Below are 17,624 nucleotides of genomic sequence, written 5' to 3'. Positions count from 1 at the left end.
TCACGCTGTATAAAGTGGCGCGGCAAGAAGCAACCGAAAGACTTGCACGGAAACTAATCCATTTCTTGCTCTTACTCACTAAAATCGCCATGTTCACTACTCTGACTGCCGCACGCCGTTTGCCCACACTCGCAGGTGCTTCTCGCCGGTTTGCATCCAGTGTGAAGGAGGGCAGTGTTGCTCAATCCCAGGGATTCAGGTGAGCACTGGCGGGTCTCCATCCTAGCCTTGGATTCGTAGCTTATTATGGACAATGTCCAGCAAAAAAGAGAAGGCTCATGAGGGTATGTCGCTCAGACAGCTATGCTGCACTTGAGGCCTTAATGAATGCGCGTTTTGCCTAGACGAATATGCCCGCAGGCACGAAGCTGAGCTCTTGAGCAAGCTGAAGAAAGAGGTATGTACATGCATCAAAATATGCTCTTACTATTTCTCTTATTAACTATTGCATTAGATTGAAGCTAAGAAACAGGAGCTCGTGAGGCCCCTTTCTAGTATATTTCTTTGACCTTTATATTGACACTCGAGCAAACAGGCTGAACTCGAAGAGAAGCACGCAGAGGAGGCCGCGAAGACGAAATAAGCAGTTGACTACTCATAGTGTTCAAGTTGGTATTGTTTATTTTATTTATTTCGTTTATGTTTCCTACCGTACTCATTTTAAACTATAGAGTTGCCTAGTCGGGGTTTGCTTATCTGTAAACGTTTTCTGCGTCATTATAGCTGCAATACATCCAATAGTAATATCATTCTCTTTCATTCTTGTGGGTGCTATTGTACCTTGTGGGACTACTGGTAATCAAAAAATCATTCGGTGAAAGGAAAGCTGTTGAGTCGACTCGTATGACGTCACACTTCTTGCTGAAGCCCAAACCCGGGCATAACCACTAAATAACTGTTATAATAAAACCTGTTTGCCTGCATTTCAATAGAAGTGTCACAAGGGTACAGAACAACAAGCAAATCTATCCAAAATGACATCGAGAAGAAAACCGTTAGTAGTACTGCTCCCCATTAGGATGGTCGAGAAGTTTATGAATAAAAAGGTGACAGAAAACCAACTCTTGAAAAGACCGATTATCTCCTGAAACGCGACCAGAATCCGCCTTTGGCACCCGCCATGGGGTACGACGTAGTGGCACTGGACATACGATCCTTTCTCCTTCCAAAGCAAACCGTGCATCCAGCCAAGAACAACAGGATCATCGACACGAATGTGAGCCAAAACCCTGTGATATACTTAATCAGTCGTCTTGTCACATATGAATGAACAATTCATCAAACGCACCTGGACCAGTGATCGTGGTCTCGCTCACGTCGTCCAACTTGCTCATTTGTTGCTTAACCCAAGCAAAGAGCGCGATGTCGATGACGAACGCGAGAAGAGTTAAGAGCGCGGCGAGGAAGGAGACGATGGACGCGAAGAGCGTCACAGTGACGTGAGTTGAGAAAGACAGTAGGAGCGCGACGAAAGTGACACCAGTTGCTAGATCAATGGCTGAGACTCGGGTATGAAAAGAACGTGAATAAGTCACTGACCCACAGGGTGGACCGCGAGTCCTCGAGTCCAGGATGAGGCAATAGTCTCGGAACTGCCTGAGCTCGTTTGGACGGTGACGGAATAACCATGACCTACGTACGGTACGTCAAGAAGTTGATGCTGAAATGAAAATAAAGGACCAGTTACCATTGTTGGAGCATACAGTATTACCACTCGACTCGTCGAAGCAGTAAGCCCTAAAAGAGAAAAAATATCGATACGCATCGATGCAAAACTGAGATACACAACGTACCATACACCGAACTGTCAGAGTTAGGATAAATTTACTGCGAGTTCAGACCACGGTTACTGTATCACCAAAAAATCTCACTTACTCGTAACTGTGTCATGGTAGCCTGATTGCCAGAAACAAGAGGACTGCCGTTGAAATGTACACGAGCGATATCCATCGCTGTCAGGTATGGTAGAGAGATGGAGACGATGAAGCTAAGCACGAATGCACAGAACAGGAATATGATCCCAGGAATACAGAACGAGCGAGGCATGGCGAAAGTTCGTGATGGAAAAACGTGACTTGTGCTGGGTCCTTGGGCAGTTTCAACCGTAAAAACTCTCGGGTTGGTGATGTCCGACTCGAAAAGAGAAGAGGGAAGAAGAGAGGCGAACAACGTGGATGCAATGCGAGCCAGAAGGTCTTTATATGAACCCGAGAATCGAACCGAAGTTCCCTAGCCTACGACTCCAAACGTCTATTCTTCTTCTTCTAAAGGCCGGCTCTTTTACCTGTGTTGTGCTATGCCACCACTGGCCCAGCCATTGACTCCCATAGTTCTTGCCGTCTTTTGTCTGGATTGTAGGCTGGGTATAGCAACAGTATGATAATGGGTTGGAGCTGGGCCCGAGACAATGTGATGCACGCTCTTTCCGCGTGGCTCCACACTGTTTTTCGCTCCCCGTTCATTTCCTATCTTGGCATCTATAGCTAAACTTCAAGTTGGCAGCTGCACCTATCCCATTTATGATACAACTCGTGGCAAGTAAACGTAAACGTCTATCGCAGCTGAAATTGGCGCCAGAATTATGGATATGCACAGTACATCTATTTACACTAAAAATCTTGCAAGTTCTTGCAAGTTCGCTTTTTCTGTATTAGCCCGAAACCCGACCCTACCTACCATTTTAAGTAGCATTAAATTACCATATATAGCATGGCCCTTACTATCGCAATTTTGCACTTCGGTAAGATGAGATTCACATTAGCAAGATACTATCGCAAGAGATATGAACATTTCTGAGGTAATCAAAGTAATCATATACCAGATATGATAAGATATAGTCCATGGGCTACTCGTTTCGAAAGACTGAAGTAGTACTAGTAGTGTTAGACACAGTACCATAAATTCTATTGCCCAGATCAATAATAAACTGTTCCAGCGCAATGTGCTCGGCCAACAAATCCGGATTGCCACGAATGGTCTCCAGCTGCTTTATAGCATAATCGTAAATATCCCGAAACTTCACTGCTGTGAATGGAGTCTTCACGAACACACCACTCTCATTTTCCATGATTGTACAGCAAAGCCCTGCAGACACGACGGCCAGGACAATATCGAGCCGACCCGGTTGCAGGAGGTGAGCGAACCCACCGAGCCAAACAAAGTCGATGACGCAATTAACAAATACATCTCCTTGGAAAAAATGGATGGTCCGTTGCCCATCTGGATGCTGCAGTTAAGTGTAAGATAAGCCTAATGAAGATGAGACGTGGATTAATGCACCATAACAATCTTGTGTATGAATGGTCTCATGGGCGCTTGGAGTAGTTGCTTGACTTTATCAATTGTGTATTCTACTGCATCTAAGGAGCCGGAGAGCCAGGGGGGTAATAGAAGTTGGAAACCTGAGTGGCTGTGATACCGACAAACGGTTTTGACTTCGTTGCGCAGGAGTGACATGTGATTGCCTATAGCTTTGATATTGGAGGGGGCCCATGTAAAAGGCCCCTCTCCGTAGCCGTTTTCCAACGCAGTTTGATTGGAAGCCTTGGACACCAAAAGCTTCTTCTTGTCAGAGCCTGGCATGGCATCTTCATTCAAAGTAAAGTAGTCGATCTTGGTCTTCGCAATGTCCAACAGCTGCTTGCCCAGCTTGTGGCGGCCCTTGGTGTCACGTGGCAGTTGCTTGACTGCTGGACGTGGGGCAGGGGCCGAGTGTGAGCCGATGGAGGGGTCTGCGCAAGCGGGGACTGACCTCACAGGCCTAGCAAGAGGTGTAGGAGTGGGGGGGAGTCTTGTGGAAGGGTATTGTTGTTTTGAGCGGAAAGTTTCAATGATGCTCCGGGTATTCGAGCCCATCTTCAAAAAAGGTAGGAAATTAGTAAATATATTGAAATAAAAAAGCTATAACATACCCTGATAACCCCTTCACTCCATTCTCCAGGAGACATTTCTCCGCTGCGCATGGGAGAATATGCATAGACAAATCGCAGCCCGCCAGGCATCCGGCCTTCTCCAAGTCAACCAGCGAGATGTGCCTGTGACCCTCTGATGGGGCCCGCGCTGGACTCCACAGACGTCAACCCTTGAACAGATGGGGGCACCGGCGGCTGCACTGTCTGGGCACCACTACTAGATGCGGCATTGGGCTGGAGCACGTAGGGTGCATATGAAGGTTGAGTAGCGTAGGATTGGGCGAGAAGAAGACTGGAACTCGCTTGTCGGCTCGAGTTTGGTGGAAATTGTGGCGAGATATAGTTGGTGTTGGTGGAAGGTTGCTGTGGAAGATAGTTGGAGGTAGAAGGTGGGAAGTACATAGGCTGCTGGCTATAAAGTTGTGGGTAACTACTGGCCGCATCATAGGACGAGGGTAAAAACCCTTGAGATGATGAATGATTTGCAGGCTGCTGGTTCATAAACTGCTGTTGGTGATAAGGGTGGGTATAAGATGACAATGAAGGATTTGCGGGTTGTTGGTTTGCGAAGTGCTCCTGATAAGGGTGAGTATAGGATGATGATGATGGAGGGTCCATGAATTGCTGGTGATGATGCTGCACGTGAGGAGGATGCTCGTCTAAGGGAGTCTCTGGTCGATCAATTTGAAGGGCCAGTTGAGAGTCAACAGGATTGCCTGACGGATTGAGACCAAAACCTTTGCGAGGCTTAGGTTTCGTCTGCAATGACCGGTTAATGGATATACAAATGTGAATTCGAGACTCACATTTGCCTTTTTCTTTCCCTTGGGCTTAGGTTTGGACGCCATAACCAGATGAGTGAGTGAAAAAAAGGGAGGAGAAGGTGGATGGGGGAATTGCGCAGGCTTTGGGGTGTAAAACACGAAATGGGTGAGTTCTACTTCCTCCGAGGCTGTCCTCAAGGCCTTGGGCTGCCCTTGAGCCGCCATCAACACAAGCTTGAACATGAGCTTGATATTCGGTAATCTTAGCCTGATATGATGGGTCAATTGACCACTAACCACTAGCAGTACAGCTTTACTTAGCATGCTCGCACATGTGACTAGACTCATCTTCTTGTATGTAGATATCCCTATCGCAGTAAAATCAGCTAAATCACAACGAATCTATTCAATTTCTCAAAACATACATCTGCATCGATAACGACGTCCAGAGATAAAAAAAAAAAAAACTATACCACTCAGTATTTCGACATACAAATAGGAAAAGTGGGCATGGGTGAAGAAAAAGAAAGGAACATGAATGAATGATAGAATGAAAAAAGCGAGAAAATATTCACATTGCCATTGCGATTGGTGAGATGAAGCGTTCACAAGCTTTGTTCCTATCCAGAACCGTCAGAATTCTCCAATGTGTTGTCCGAATCATATCCTAGTGGCACATGGTACCTGTCACCTTCAGGATTGAATTGTGATAGGATTTGTTCCAAAGGCAATCCGCGGCCAAATGCTTGACGTTCCAAGTGATAAACTTCATTGTTGACAGCATCAAAGTTGCCAGCCATGGTGGGATTAGAAGCCTCAGAATACTTCATGTCCTCCTCATCAATATCATCTTTAATACCCCGCATTCCCAACAGCTCTTTCATATCTTCCAACTCTCCCTCAACAACATCCAATTCCTCTTCAGCCTCGGACTGTATCTGCTGGAGAAAATCGATTGCTCTCTCCCTGGCCTCGACACGCCATGCATATGATAGCATTTCATGACAGATGATTTCACGGGAAGCATGTTTATAAGAGACAGCTTTCTTGACGGCTAGATCAGAAAAGCGACTGAGTCCTTTCTGGAGACTCTTTGCAACCTCACGTCTGTTGTCTGCTCTCTGTAGTTGAACATTAGGATCTCTAAGTAGGTCACTTCCATCTTGTTATACCCACCTGCTTTATTTTGCCGATGCCACTGTCAACATAGCTAACGGCAAGCTGGGTTTCCCATCTTTTTCTGATTGGAGTGAATTGAAGACGGCTACAAATGCGGGCATTGCTGACAGGGGAAGATCCATGAGGAGGTGATGATAAGCTGGTGGCAGTGGGTGTGAGTGTGTCATCCGATGCAAAGGTATGACTAGAACTAGAGTCCATATTGTCAGGTGAACTAGTAGCACAATGCAAGCAAATCCAAAGTTGTACAGTGAAACAGATATGGCAGAGCAGACAACTCGAAAGATCACTAAATATTGCAGGCTCACACAAAATCTACTTCACTCGGAGTTTAAAAGACTTCAAAAGATTTTTGACTCTGACAGTACATCTGCAACCTGAGTGAGGCATACCGATTTTGATGGAGTGCCCGAATTGCAAACTGCTATTTCAATCGGCGGATGAGATTGTGCAGCACCTCAACAGCCAGAATACCTGTTGGACTCCCTCTGCCATACTGAGTGGTGGTCGTACTTGCCCCCTCCCTAAACCTGCTGACTACTATCCATTTTCTGACATCCCTTCTGAAGGTACACTTCCCCACACAGCACAGGGAGCTCTCCCTCCCAAGCTGCGCTTTCGCTATCACCCCACATCAGGATATATCTATGACAAAGGCAAGAACATAATGCAGGAGATGGAGTCCGACCAATTCTCGTATCGACGGAAGGACCAGTTTTATTATCCATTTCAGGATCGCGGGGAATGGGAGCTTGCAAAATTCATGTGCGAATGCTTGATGCAGTCTCAAATGGACCGTTTCTTGAAACTTGAGTGGGTGAGTTCACGTATCTCTTGTTATCGTATTGATCAAATCAACTCGATTTTAGTTCAAGACCCGAGATAAACCATCTTTCAAGAACAAAAATGAGCTGATTACATGGCTCGAATGGTTGCCCAGTGGACCCAGTTGGAAGCACGAGGAGTTCCACTTACTCAGTTACAAATCTACCCCAATACACTTGATCTACAGAGACGCTCTTGAAGTTGCGCAGCATATCTTTGCGAACCCGGTTTTTGCACAGCATATGATGTTCGATCCTAAAGAAACATACCAAGGCGTTCAAAGAGAATTTAGCGAATTCATGACTGCCAATCATGCATTTGAACTGCAGGAATGTTTTTTTTTGGTGTATACTCCACTTGCACCTAATATTTTGGTTTTTAGAATCAATTCCCTGAAGGCGCAACAATGATGCCAATAATTATGGCTTCGGACAAGACTAACGTCACAAGAGGCACAGGAAATCTTGAAATGCATCCCACTTTCCTGATGATTGCTAATATTGCATCTGATGTACGCATGAAAGCCACCGCGCAAGCTTGGAGATGTGTAGCTTTCATCCCAACCCCAAAGTTTGATGTCCACAATGACTTCCAAGGCATACTGCAAGCCCGGGTGTGGCATAAGTGTATGGACAAAGTCTGCGTGAACCTCAAGATTGCAGCAAAAGTAGGCACTTTCATCCCGGATCCATTCGGCCTCGTTCGCTATGTATTCACGCCCTTGGTGGCGTATCAAGCTGATCTTCCGGAGCAACAGCTTATTGCCTGTGTAGCCAAGAATTCATCTCCAGTGTCACTAGCCACGTTAGCCAACTTTGGTGACAGTTAACCTTATCCCCCACGTACCGGAAACCACACGTTACGCCAAATTTATGGTCTTTCAAAGGCTGTCGATGGATGGCAGATCACCGAGTTCCAGGCCAAAGCCAAAGCCATTGGCCTCAGCGGGGTCCAGCAACCATTTTGGCGCGATTGGCACCTCGCTGAGCCTGCCATCTTTCTCACCCCAGAAATACTCCACATTTGCCATAAATTCTTTTTTGACCACGTTCTTCTATGGCGCAAGACAATGCTCGGAAATGAAGAACTGGATGATCGATATAAAAGTCACCACAAACGTGTTGGATTTCGCCATTTCTCCAAAGGCATATCACACGTCAAGCAAATGACTGGCAGGGATCATCGCGACATTCAGCGCACAATTGTTCCATCAATTGCAGGTGCAGCCCCACCAAAAGCTGTCCGAGCTATCCGTGCTATTGTGGATTTCATATACATTGCACAGAATCCCATCCATACCCCTACATCAATCACGCAAATGGAGGCCGCACTCGCCGAATTTTACCGTCACAAGCAGGCGATCCTGGACGCCGAGGCACACCGAGGCAAAAAAGGTGCTATGGACCACTTTTGGATTCCGAAGCTTGAGCTCTTGCAGAGCTTCGCACGGGCGGTCAAGAATTCAGGGAACATCTTGCAGTATACAGCGGATGTGAGTGAACGGCTACTGATAACAAACTGCAAGCATACCTTCCAGAGGACCAGCCATCAGAGCGATTTCATATTCCAGATCGTTCGTTTGCTTGACATCGCAGAGAAGGTCCGGCAGTTCGAACTGTACACCCTCTTACGACTATTTCATCAGGACCTTGTGAACGTTGCTATCAGGACAGAGCAAGACGAGATTGCTGACTTGGATCCTGAACTGGCATGGGTATCGCAGTTCGCAACTGCGGCCGAAGAAATACGATATCAAAGCCCCCGCCCTGTTCGAAACCATTTCTTGAAGGGCCTCACATCTGACGACTCAAACATCGCTTTCCATCTCACTGTAGTCCCCGACATACGTTCTACATCTATGCATGATGCTGCTATCTCATTAAATCTGCCAGACCTCAGCGCTGCGTTATACGACTTTGTAAAAGGACTTTCCATCGAACAACGTCGTAGCCAGGGGTCTTTCAATGGGCGGGGAGGAATTGATTTAGGATTTGATAAAGTACAACTGTGGTTCAAATTTCGACTACAACAGCATTCAGTATTTAAAACCCAGGTCATCATGCCGAGTCAGATGGTTCAGGCGTTTCCTCCAAGTAATGATGCACCTTTCGGAAACTGCGACACCATTTTGATACAGCTCAAAAGTTTGTTCTAGTCGCGTGCCCTATTTTTTACTATTAATCCTGACTCTTCGTTCCAGCCGCAGAAATGCCTGAGGTCGCACAAGTACGGACTGTTATTGTGCCCATCGCCCGTAAAGGCAGTGTGCTTCATCCTGCGTTAAATCAACCAATCACATATATTCAATTGTTCGAGGTTGTTTCAAGCCCTGCTCAGCAGCCTGATGTGGACATGTTCGTTGTCAAGAGGGCTTTCCACTCTGAGCCGTCACCAAATGGAGGCACTCAGCGACTAGGGGGTTTCATTCCATTGACGTTGATTACTCAGGCCATTGAGCTCATTCCTGTTTATGGAGAGAGAATGGATCGCACCATAAATGCAATGAACTCGCTGGAGGTACCTCTTTACTTCTATGTTAATAATTTCTCGGACAAAGAAGTATACCGGTCCATGATGAGATTTGATTCGTAGTTTTCTCGTTTGTCGTTGCATTTAGATAGCTCTGATATGCTGTTGTTGCGTTTTTGTTTGTTACATACAAATGCTGAATATCCGTGATTTGTTTTGATGATATCTAATCGACCGTTATCGTCCTTCTGATTATTGTGGTAAGATAACAGCTTATGAAAATGTCGTGAGGTTGCGAAATACGGTTTTGACTAAAATATGCACCAATCGCATGAGTTGGCGCTAGAATTTCAGAAGCGCCGACTTAGCCGCTGTCAAGTCGTTTTGCAGATGTACCACCTGTGTGTTAATACTATGTTCTTGGATATCCCATTTCTAGTACAACTCATGGCGAGTTGAACTTCCATCGCGCAGCTGAAATTGGAAATTGGCGCCAGAATCATGAATATGCAGTATCACCTACGTGTTATGTTCACGGAGACCTAGAAATGGGGAAATGGAATTACCGTGGATGGCTGTAATCGACAAACCCCCCTGGCTGGCCTCAGCGCTAGTTGCTCTCAGCGCCACAAGCTTCTCCCTCACAGTCTCGTCTCTCCATCTCGTCCACATGACAAAATGCATCAATCCTGCCGTAAGTTGCATAGTTCTGCTCGTATGTCGCGACACGTCTGTGGGAGATTTCACGGGCTTCTAAGGGACTAGACATCTCAACGATTATCACGGAGAATGTCATGATGGGCCTGGAGAAGTACCTTAATGGCGGCGGCGATATCCCGGTATGTATTTTACTCACTAAATACACTTTTTTCAGCTTACACAATACTGCGACATCAAAGGAACGATGTTTAAATGAGCCCAATTTTCGACGTGAATGACTCGGACGGCGTGTCCCGTACGAATAGGGACGGTACTCCAGTTAGGCGCTCGTGATTTTTCATCATTCCTTGCAAGCGCACTACGATACTTTACACATGCCAAGAAACATGCATCTAACCGTGCAGTCGACCTGGTCTCATAAATTCATGATGCCGAGCGTCTGTCCAAAGGTGCCGACAACGTCGCGGTAACTCATGTCCTTAACATTGCACGGAAAAAATTTATTGTATTCAAAACATATCAACCATTCGATTGAACGAGTTGCTGATACCTTCTAATACTTAATTGAATATACACGTTTTTAAACCAAAGGCACAACCAAGTGCAGCAGATAATTTCTTACAACATTACTATGTCCAGTTTTTGGTGAATGATAGCGGGTAGGAGCTATCGCCTGACTTGCGATCCCTTCTTCTTCCCAAGATATCCACGCATGAAGCCGCGATTAACAGGACCGGCGATACAAACGAAAGCCAGAACCCTATTTTACAGTGAATTCAATCAGCCGAGGCTCCTACATAAGTTTGTGCATTATGGCACTCAATATGAAACGCACCTGGTCCAGTGCTTGTTGTGTAACCTAGGCTGAGGCTATTCACTACGGTCTTGACATGAACCTCGAGCGCTATGTCGAGGACGAACGCGAGGAGTCCTAGGAGGGTGGCGAGGAGGATGGAAATGAACGCGTAGAACGACACGGTGATTTGATTTGACAAAGAGAGAACCAGCGCGATGAAAGTGACTCCGGTTGCTGTAGAAGGACGTTGGGGCTGGTACCAAAATGTCGGGAAAAAACAAAGTCACTGACCGACAGGATGGACTGCAAGTCCACGGGTCCAGGCCGCGGTGATACTATCAGAGCCATAGAGTGATATGAAATCGACAGAATAACCATGACCTATACTCCTTCGTCAAACATGGTTCCATAGTAAATATCAGTTACCCACCGACGACCCCGCATTCAGACTGTCCATCCATCAGATAATAACAAGGAGCCCTACAGAGGAAACGAGCGTTAGTATGATTAATATACATACCGAATCACCAAAGTACAAATCACCATATACCAAACTGACGAGGATAAGAATTGTTTATTAGGCTCCGAGTTCTTTCATTAAGCCTTTGCACCACTCACCCTTAGATGTGCTATACCGTTTGGGTTGTCTGACGCAGGTATGCTCCCAGCGCTAGTGAAGTCTACTCGAGTAATATCCACCGACTTCAGATGGGGCAAGGAGATGGAGACAAAGATGCTAAGGACGAAGGCACAAAACAAGATAACAATCACAGGGATGCGAAATGAGTGAGACATTTGTGAAGGTGAGTATTTGACAGAGGGGACCCTTATCTCTCGAAATGGTGGGATATCCTAGCGATGGACTCTTTAGCTTGGCCTGCTGGTTAGGGCCTCTTTTATATATGAATTCTGGTTTCTAGGATATCAACCTCCCCTAGTTCCGGACCCTCTTCCCCTTGTTTTTGATGAGCGGGGTTTTCTTTCAGCGCTCGTTGGTTCTGTAGGACCTGATGGGTTCTCCTAGTCCTGTCCCTGTCGCCTGTTCATTGTTCATCAGCTAATACAGCCGTTGAATAGCATAAGACTCACTAGATGTGAGCAAAGCGGTGCATGTCCTTTCCATCTTTCCCAGCGTTGGTGTGCCAAGCGGTGACTTAGTTGACACCCTCAGGCGCTACAAATGGGCAGTGACAGCTGGTTGTTCTTCTTTCAACGATATTACTGTATCATTGTCAGTACAGATCAAAGATTAGACCGTTTTTATCTCACTTGCAGATGGCCTACTCAACTCGGAGGTAGCGAGTCGCGGTATACCAAAGACGGACTATTCCGGGTCTCAGATCTGAGATCTCAGCTACTGTGAGCGCCGTTCTCCATTAGTAGCTTAAGTCCCAAGTTCAGCGACCATGTTAAAGTTTGTCAAACGTCTGGGCGCCAGCGCTTCAGTGCCTAAGACGTAATATACACAACATGGTAGTGGGAGAACAAAAGCCCTGGCGTCTAGATACCAAAATAATTGATTCCTTGATAGCTACGGCAAAGATTGTTGGGCTGGCTCACCAGTCATCAGTGGCAATGGCTTCAAAAATCCAGTGTAATTATCGTGATTCATAGCAAGATAATGGTCATGGTAGCAATGACTACTGCGAAGGACAGAAACAGTCGCAAATTGCTATAAAATAGTGATTTGTACTTATCTTTAGAAACTTTGCAAAACGCTGTGATGACTCCATGCGCAAAACGTATTCGCTACGAACGAGGCATACTTATTAGTGCAGTCCTTTACTTTCCAGTGGCCTCATGATCCGATTTAGCTTGGATAGGTCAACTGTACTAGATACAATTTTGCTGGGAATGACATCATTTTTTTTTTACACAAAGTTAAGCACATCTACCTCGTAGTATTTTGTCATCTTTCCGTGCACTCCATTCATACATCATCGCGCTTCAAATCATCAGACCACGACTCGTACTCCGCAACGCTCTCTGTCAGAATTTCTATCTTCTGTTTGTAGTCCTGGATGCTGTCCTGACCCAAGGGTAAGCGCAAGGGAATTCGACCTGATTCTACAAGCCTGTGGATAGCGCTGGCGCCCTTGTGTACGTCTCCCGGGTAAACTGCGTTTATTGTGTGTTTGAGAAAGATAGACACAGCAGAAGATGGATCAGAATAGGCAGGATGTCGCGGCAAGGTCACTGAATTTGACAAAACGTTGGTATGAAATTTACCAAGGTTAATCATACAAATCTAAAGTCAAGATGAAAATGAAGACAAGACAATGTTGAGAAAAGGTCATTACAAACCTTGATGTTCCAGGCAGGAAGCAATTCTCCAGCAAGACCTTCGCTGAAGCCATCTAGTGCTGTGATGACCCGTAAATTGTACTGTATCTCAATGAAAAAAGTACAAGCATACCGAACTTGCTGTAAGTGTATCGAGCACGTCAATTAGCGAGGTATAAGTTATTTTGAGGGAAATGAGGTTCACCTGGCACTGTAAAAACTCGCTCCTGAAAATGGTATCACCGCTGTTATGGAAGATGCTTGGAGCAAAATTCCTCCAACTCCTGGTTTGTTAACTTCACGGAAAAACTTGATGGCTCCTCTGGTGACATGAACTGCCCCCCAGAAGTTGACATCAAAAACGGCATGAGCAACATCATCGGGAGTACCCTCCATTTCTGATAGGTGTAGATGTCCAGCGTTATTAAAAACAACATTAATCCGACCAAACGTTTCCTTTGCACGCTCAAATGCTGCGTCGATGTCGCCATGCTTGGTTACATCCACTGCAACAACAAGGAGTTTATCCTGGCCATACTTGATCCGGAGATCTGATAGGACATCGGGTTTGCGCAAGGTAGCGACGACTATCTCACCCTTCTTCAGAACGAGCTCTGTCACGGCTCTTCCAAAGCCAGATGATGCTCCAGTAACTGTGGGACAATAATATAAATATTAACGTCATATCACTGGTATTTCCTGGACGTACTAAACCACACTCGAGGGAGCGTCATGATCCACGATCCAAATGACTGAGATCTCTATGGGCCAAGACATTACATTAGAATCAAAGTATTTGTTATTACTGAAATTACAAACCTGAGGAGTACTGTCACAGATAAGGTAGTAGAAGAAATTCACCTTCAAGGATCCTACACTATGGGTGCTTATCGGATGGAACTAGGATAGGGACACCACCAGATGTACCAGTTATATAGCCATCGACAGAAAATCGGGGAATAGGGATAAACCGGTGACGAAAATAGTCAGGAGGCCTACAACAGAAAAAAGACTTATATGGATGAGACCACTACCGATTCAATACTGTACCATTGAAAGGTGCGGTAAGATCACACTAGCACCGCAATCTTGCATTCGTGTTGCTAGAAGTGCTTAGAGTTCTGGTAAGTCAGGAGACACTGGTGAAAGCGCCTAGATTGTAATCGGAATGATAGCTGAGTAACTATGTGAAGCTGAAAAGAAGCCAAAGGTTGGAGTTGTTTCATATTTCCCGAAGTCTATGGACTTCTCAAGTGAACGACATCTTAGAGTTTAGGTTAGAAACTTGCTTCAAAAGGAATGAATTAGACACACCAGTTCCTTAGAATGGAATTGGGGTTACTGTATAATACGGAATAGAGCTGGGAGGACAGCGAAAATGAAAGAATTTCACCGAGACCCGCGATAGCATACTCGAAACAAGCGAACGTAGCACCGTGATCCAGATATTGTCATCTATATACGTACTATATTGAACCTTTCTGTTCAAGCCCCCAGAAAACGACAGAAAATAGCCACATACCAGGTAAAAAGAGGACTAATAGCTACATTCCTCGTCAGATGTGACAAAGGATCTCGCCGTGCATAACGGCGAACCATCCGTCAGGCGACGCGCCCCATGTAGTGAAATCCTGTCCCATTCGTGCCAGATCATCCTCGGTAGCTTGCCCACTTTCCAGAGCGTTTCTGGAAAAAGCTGACTTCACAATCCGATCTGCCCATAAACTGCTCCACCATGCACGTTCCTCTGAGGTGCTATAACACCATGTGCCTGCGGTGGCCTTCACGCAAGCCTGGTCAATACCTGCTTGTCTCGCCCAGGAAAGTAGCATGCGTCCCGCGTTTGGCTCACCACCTAGTGAACGAGCGACTTTGATGTGCAAATTCAGCCAATCCTTCATACCATCAACTTCAGGGTACCAAGTCATGGCCTCAAAATCAATGGAACGGACGGCTATGATCCCACCGGGTTTGGTAACGCGGCGCATCTCCTTAAGAGCCATGACAGGATCTACCACGTGCTGTAACACTTGGTGGGCATGGACTACATCAAAAGTGGCATCGGGATAATCGAGGGCGTGCACGTCGCCAACCTTGAATAGGACATTTTGCACGCCGAGAGTGCTGGCTGTTGTACGAGCCTGATCAAGGACATCTGGAACCGGCTCTATACCAGTGACATGCCCTTGTGGGACTAGCTTGGCTAAATCAATTGTTATCGTCCCCGGACCACAGCCAACATCAAGGATATGCATGTCTGGCTTGAGTGAGGGTAGCAAGTATGCTGCAGAATTGGCGGCTGTCCGCCAGGAATGAGACCGTAGGACAGACTCGTGATGATCGTGCACATAAGCAGATGAGCTCTGTTCCATGACTGTTGGTTGCTATAACTTGAAGTTAAATACATCTAGCGGCGATCTTTAATGTATTCCCTACCTTTGTTGTAGTAGTGATCAGTAAAATTGCAAATTTATGATGAAGCGGTGTTAATGATGAGATGCAAGTTGCAAACTTCGAGGTTTACTGAACTTCAAAGAAAGAAACCAAGAAAGTCATGGTGCTGAACTTCAAATCGCTCCGAGTCCCATTAGCCGCTGAACTCCGTTGCGTTACGGCATTACGGCATTAAGCAGTCAGTGGTCACGTGATAACCACGCTTTGTTGATCATAGAGAGATGGAAATGCCCACCCTAAACCTCGACGCGACTCTTCTTCTTACCACCACTTTCGTGTTTATCAGCCACTTTCGCGTTTGACCCTAATTTTTGGTCGCATTTTGGTAAGTCTTTCTATAATCACAAGCCCACTGTAGTCGTGCAGCATTGCTTGCATAAACCGCTCATAACCAGGAATAATTACATTATTGCTTACAGTACTATCTATTACCACTTACCCGGAAACACCTTTCGCCACTAGCACTCAAGCTAATCATCATTAATCTATGTCCCAACAAAAAGCAAGCGGTGGTAAATCGAAAGCTGGTGCACAAGGGAATTCGGGAAATGGTGTTGCGGGGTCTGGCGTAGGTGCAGCTCCTCGCACGATCCAAACGCGGAGTCAGAGGGCCGGATTGCAAGTGAGTCGCATAACTTCATGGTATTCTTGTCTTGGTTTTCTTCCAAGTTGGGATCTATCACTCGAGCCCCCCTTTGTCGTACCTTGATCCTACTTTGGCATACTTTTATCCTCGTTTCATCCTTGCATCTTCTGGTTGGATAAAGGCCCCTATGTCGACAAAGCTATTCTCTGGGACATATAATTGACCCGCTTTGATATACATTCGGATATTTCTGGAGATTATTTATTCTATCCGGTTAATAACTCTCCTTATTAGTTTCCTGTGGGCCGTATTCACCGTTATCTGAAACAACGAACGCAACATAATGTACGCATTGGTGCTAAAGCTGCAGTTTACACGAGTGCAATCTTAGAGTATTTGACTGCGGAAGTGCTCGAGCTAGCTGGTGAGTTTTTTACGATATATTTGTTATAATCATGCTCTTCTATCACCTTGTCGAGCATTTCCATTCGTATGAAATTCCCATTCATAAACACATCATCCGACACATACCAGGATATATTTGCCATTTCGATATACGAGAAGCTTAAGTTACTATATATGCTGACTCTACCATAAAGGTAATGCCTCGAAAGATCTGCGCGTAAAGCGTATCACGCCACGCCATCTACAGCTTGCGATCCGTGGGGACGAAGAGCTTGACATTCTCGTACGCGCGACGATCGCCGGAGGTGGAGTACTCCCATTCATACACAAGAGCTTAACTGCGGGAGTTGGGGGAACCAAGAAGAAGTTGGGGGATGCAGTACCCGCATGAAAGTGATATTGCATGTAGGACAGCTACTGGGCGTATTTATCGATTTTCTAATGGTGTACTGCTGATATGGTGCTTTGTGCACATGTACATCGTTTGTACTTGTAGCGGGACATCGTAGCTGACGTATACAATCGGCTTTTCAAACGAACTTCTCCCTTAGAAATCTCGGTGGTACACAAGATAGAAATGGAAACAGGAATCAAATACGAACAGCTTGGAGTTGAAGGAAGTACGATGTATCCATGCTATGTGATGATAGTGGTGAGTCGACTAAGCGATCGGTTCAGTCCCATGTTCATGACCAGATACTCACTAGCGTCCTTTGGTGTCAATGCACCCGAAGCCTTGTGATCCCCTCAAAGCACCCACTGACAAGCCCTACACATGCCCTTTGTTTTTCATGATTATACTCCCTGGAAAATAAGGAGATTAGGACGTGTTGCCCCTGATGCAATATTTCTGCCGGTCTTCTCAGCTATGCTGACTAATGTTCAAACAACTTACCAGAAGTCACGGCGGCGGCCGCATACAAATTCAGTCGTCAGAGCAATGATCCGAACGGTCCTCCCATTGGTCTCACTGATAAAGCCTCTAAATCAAATGGCGTTGTGTGCTAATCCATCTCCCACATGATAGCAGGGATTACCGCTTGTCAGTTGTTGAGGTGTATTATTCTGATAGCAAACCCGTGTCTAGGTCTGTCGATTACACTATGCTCGCAATATGGCAGGGAGCAGTATCCAATGGAAGTGAGCAAGCCTTATTCTTCATCTAACTTTCTCCACCCGCATTTATTCGCACGTCCCACAGACAGTTTTTGTTGACTTTTAATTCTGATTGCATATTAAAATCTCCGCACCATTCTTCCCAATAGACGATAATACTTTGGCTTACCACAAAA

The 17,624-nt window shown here is 45.8% G+C and overlaps 7 protein-coding genes across 7 annotated transcripts; 3 read left to right on the top strand and 4 right to left on the bottom strand.

Annotated features, from left to right (window-relative positions):
* Positions 1-60: 60 nt before the first annotated feature.
* INH1 (uncharacterized protein) lies at positions 61-712 on the top strand (the record flags this gene model as incomplete). The annotated part of the gene is made up of 6 exons (XM_007322851.1): positions 61-199; positions 262-284; positions 345-397; positions 455-478; positions 536-608; positions 672-712. Coding segments are annotated over 5 exons (215 nt in total), but the record flags the coding sequence as incomplete, so codon positions are not given.
* A 172-nt stretch (positions 713-884) lies between these two features.
* On the bottom strand, positions 885-2,373 carry SERLADRAFT_358144 (uncharacterized protein; the record flags this gene model as incomplete). Its single annotated transcript, XM_007322850.1, has 5 exons — positions 885-1,229; positions 1,289-1,486; positions 1,540-1,632; positions 1,688-1,737; positions 1,859-2,373. The coding sequence occupies 5 exons, from the start codon at positions 2,044-2,046 to the stop codon at positions 1,078-1,080; spliced, it is 681 nt and encodes a 226-aa protein (XP_007322912.1).
* A 3,881-nt stretch (positions 2,374-6,254) lies between these two features.
* Positions 6,255-10,064, top strand: SERLADRAFT_417948 (uncharacterized protein; the record flags this gene model as incomplete). Its single annotated transcript, XM_007322849.1, has 8 exons — positions 6,255-6,671; positions 6,724-7,023; positions 7,062-7,448; positions 7,566-8,171; positions 8,217-8,823; positions 8,880-9,196; positions 9,856-9,987; positions 10,023-10,064. 8 exons carry the CDS (start codon positions 6,255-6,257, stop codon positions 10,062-10,064), a joined length of 2,808 nt encoding a protein of 935 aa, XP_007322911.1.
* Positions 10,065-10,335: 271 nt separating this feature from the next.
* Positions 10,336-11,871, bottom strand: SERLADRAFT_477506 (uncharacterized protein; the record flags this gene model as incomplete). Its single annotated transcript, XM_007322848.1, has 8 exons — positions 10,336-10,361; positions 10,431-10,568; positions 10,644-10,838; positions 10,896-10,985; positions 11,035-11,084; positions 11,148-11,158; positions 11,223-11,643; positions 11,694-11,871. The coding sequence occupies 6 exons, from the start codon at positions 11,397-11,399 to the stop codon at positions 10,438-10,440; spliced, it is 654 nt and encodes a 217-aa protein (XP_007322910.1).
* Positions 11,872-12,543: 672 nt separating this feature from the next.
* Positions 12,544-13,541, bottom strand: SERLADRAFT_336249 (uncharacterized protein; the record flags this gene model as incomplete). Its single annotated transcript, XM_007322847.1, has 4 exons — positions 12,544-12,852; positions 12,909-12,967; positions 13,021-13,028; positions 13,093-13,541. Coding segments are annotated over 4 exons (825 nt in total), but the record flags the coding sequence as incomplete, so codon positions are not given.
* Positions 13,542-14,023: 482 nt separating this feature from the next.
* SERLADRAFT_477505 (uncharacterized protein) lies at positions 14,024-15,466 on the bottom strand (the record flags this gene model as incomplete). The annotated part of the gene is made up of 4 exons (XM_007322846.1): positions 14,024-14,151; positions 14,202-14,342; positions 14,410-15,271; positions 15,324-15,466. One exon carries the CDS (start codon positions 15,257-15,259, stop codon positions 14,444-14,446), a length of 816 nt encoding a protein of 271 aa, XP_007322908.1.
* Positions 15,467-15,586: 120 nt separating this feature from the next.
* SERLADRAFT_477493 (uncharacterized protein) lies at positions 15,587-17,211 on the top strand (the record flags this gene model as incomplete). The annotated part of the gene is made up of 5 exons (XM_007322845.1): positions 15,587-15,666; positions 15,737-15,963; positions 16,222-16,351; positions 16,527-16,984; positions 17,040-17,211. The coding sequence occupies 3 exons, from the start codon at positions 15,829-15,831 to the stop codon at positions 16,721-16,723; spliced, it is 462 nt and encodes a 153-aa protein (XP_007322907.1).
* Between the last annotated feature and the right edge of the window lie 413 nt (positions 17,212-17,624).

Source organism: Serpula lacrymans (assembly GCF_000218685.1).
Source record: "Serpula lacrymans var. lacrymans S7.9 unplaced genomic scaffold SERLAscaffold_14, whole genome shotgun sequence".
Classification (NCBI taxonomy): Eukaryota; Fungi; Basidiomycota; class Agaricomycetes; order Boletales; family Serpulaceae; genus Serpula; species Serpula lacrymans.
The sequence above is the reverse complement of the archived record's forward strand: the minus strand, read 5'-3'. Positions and strand labels throughout refer to the sequence as shown.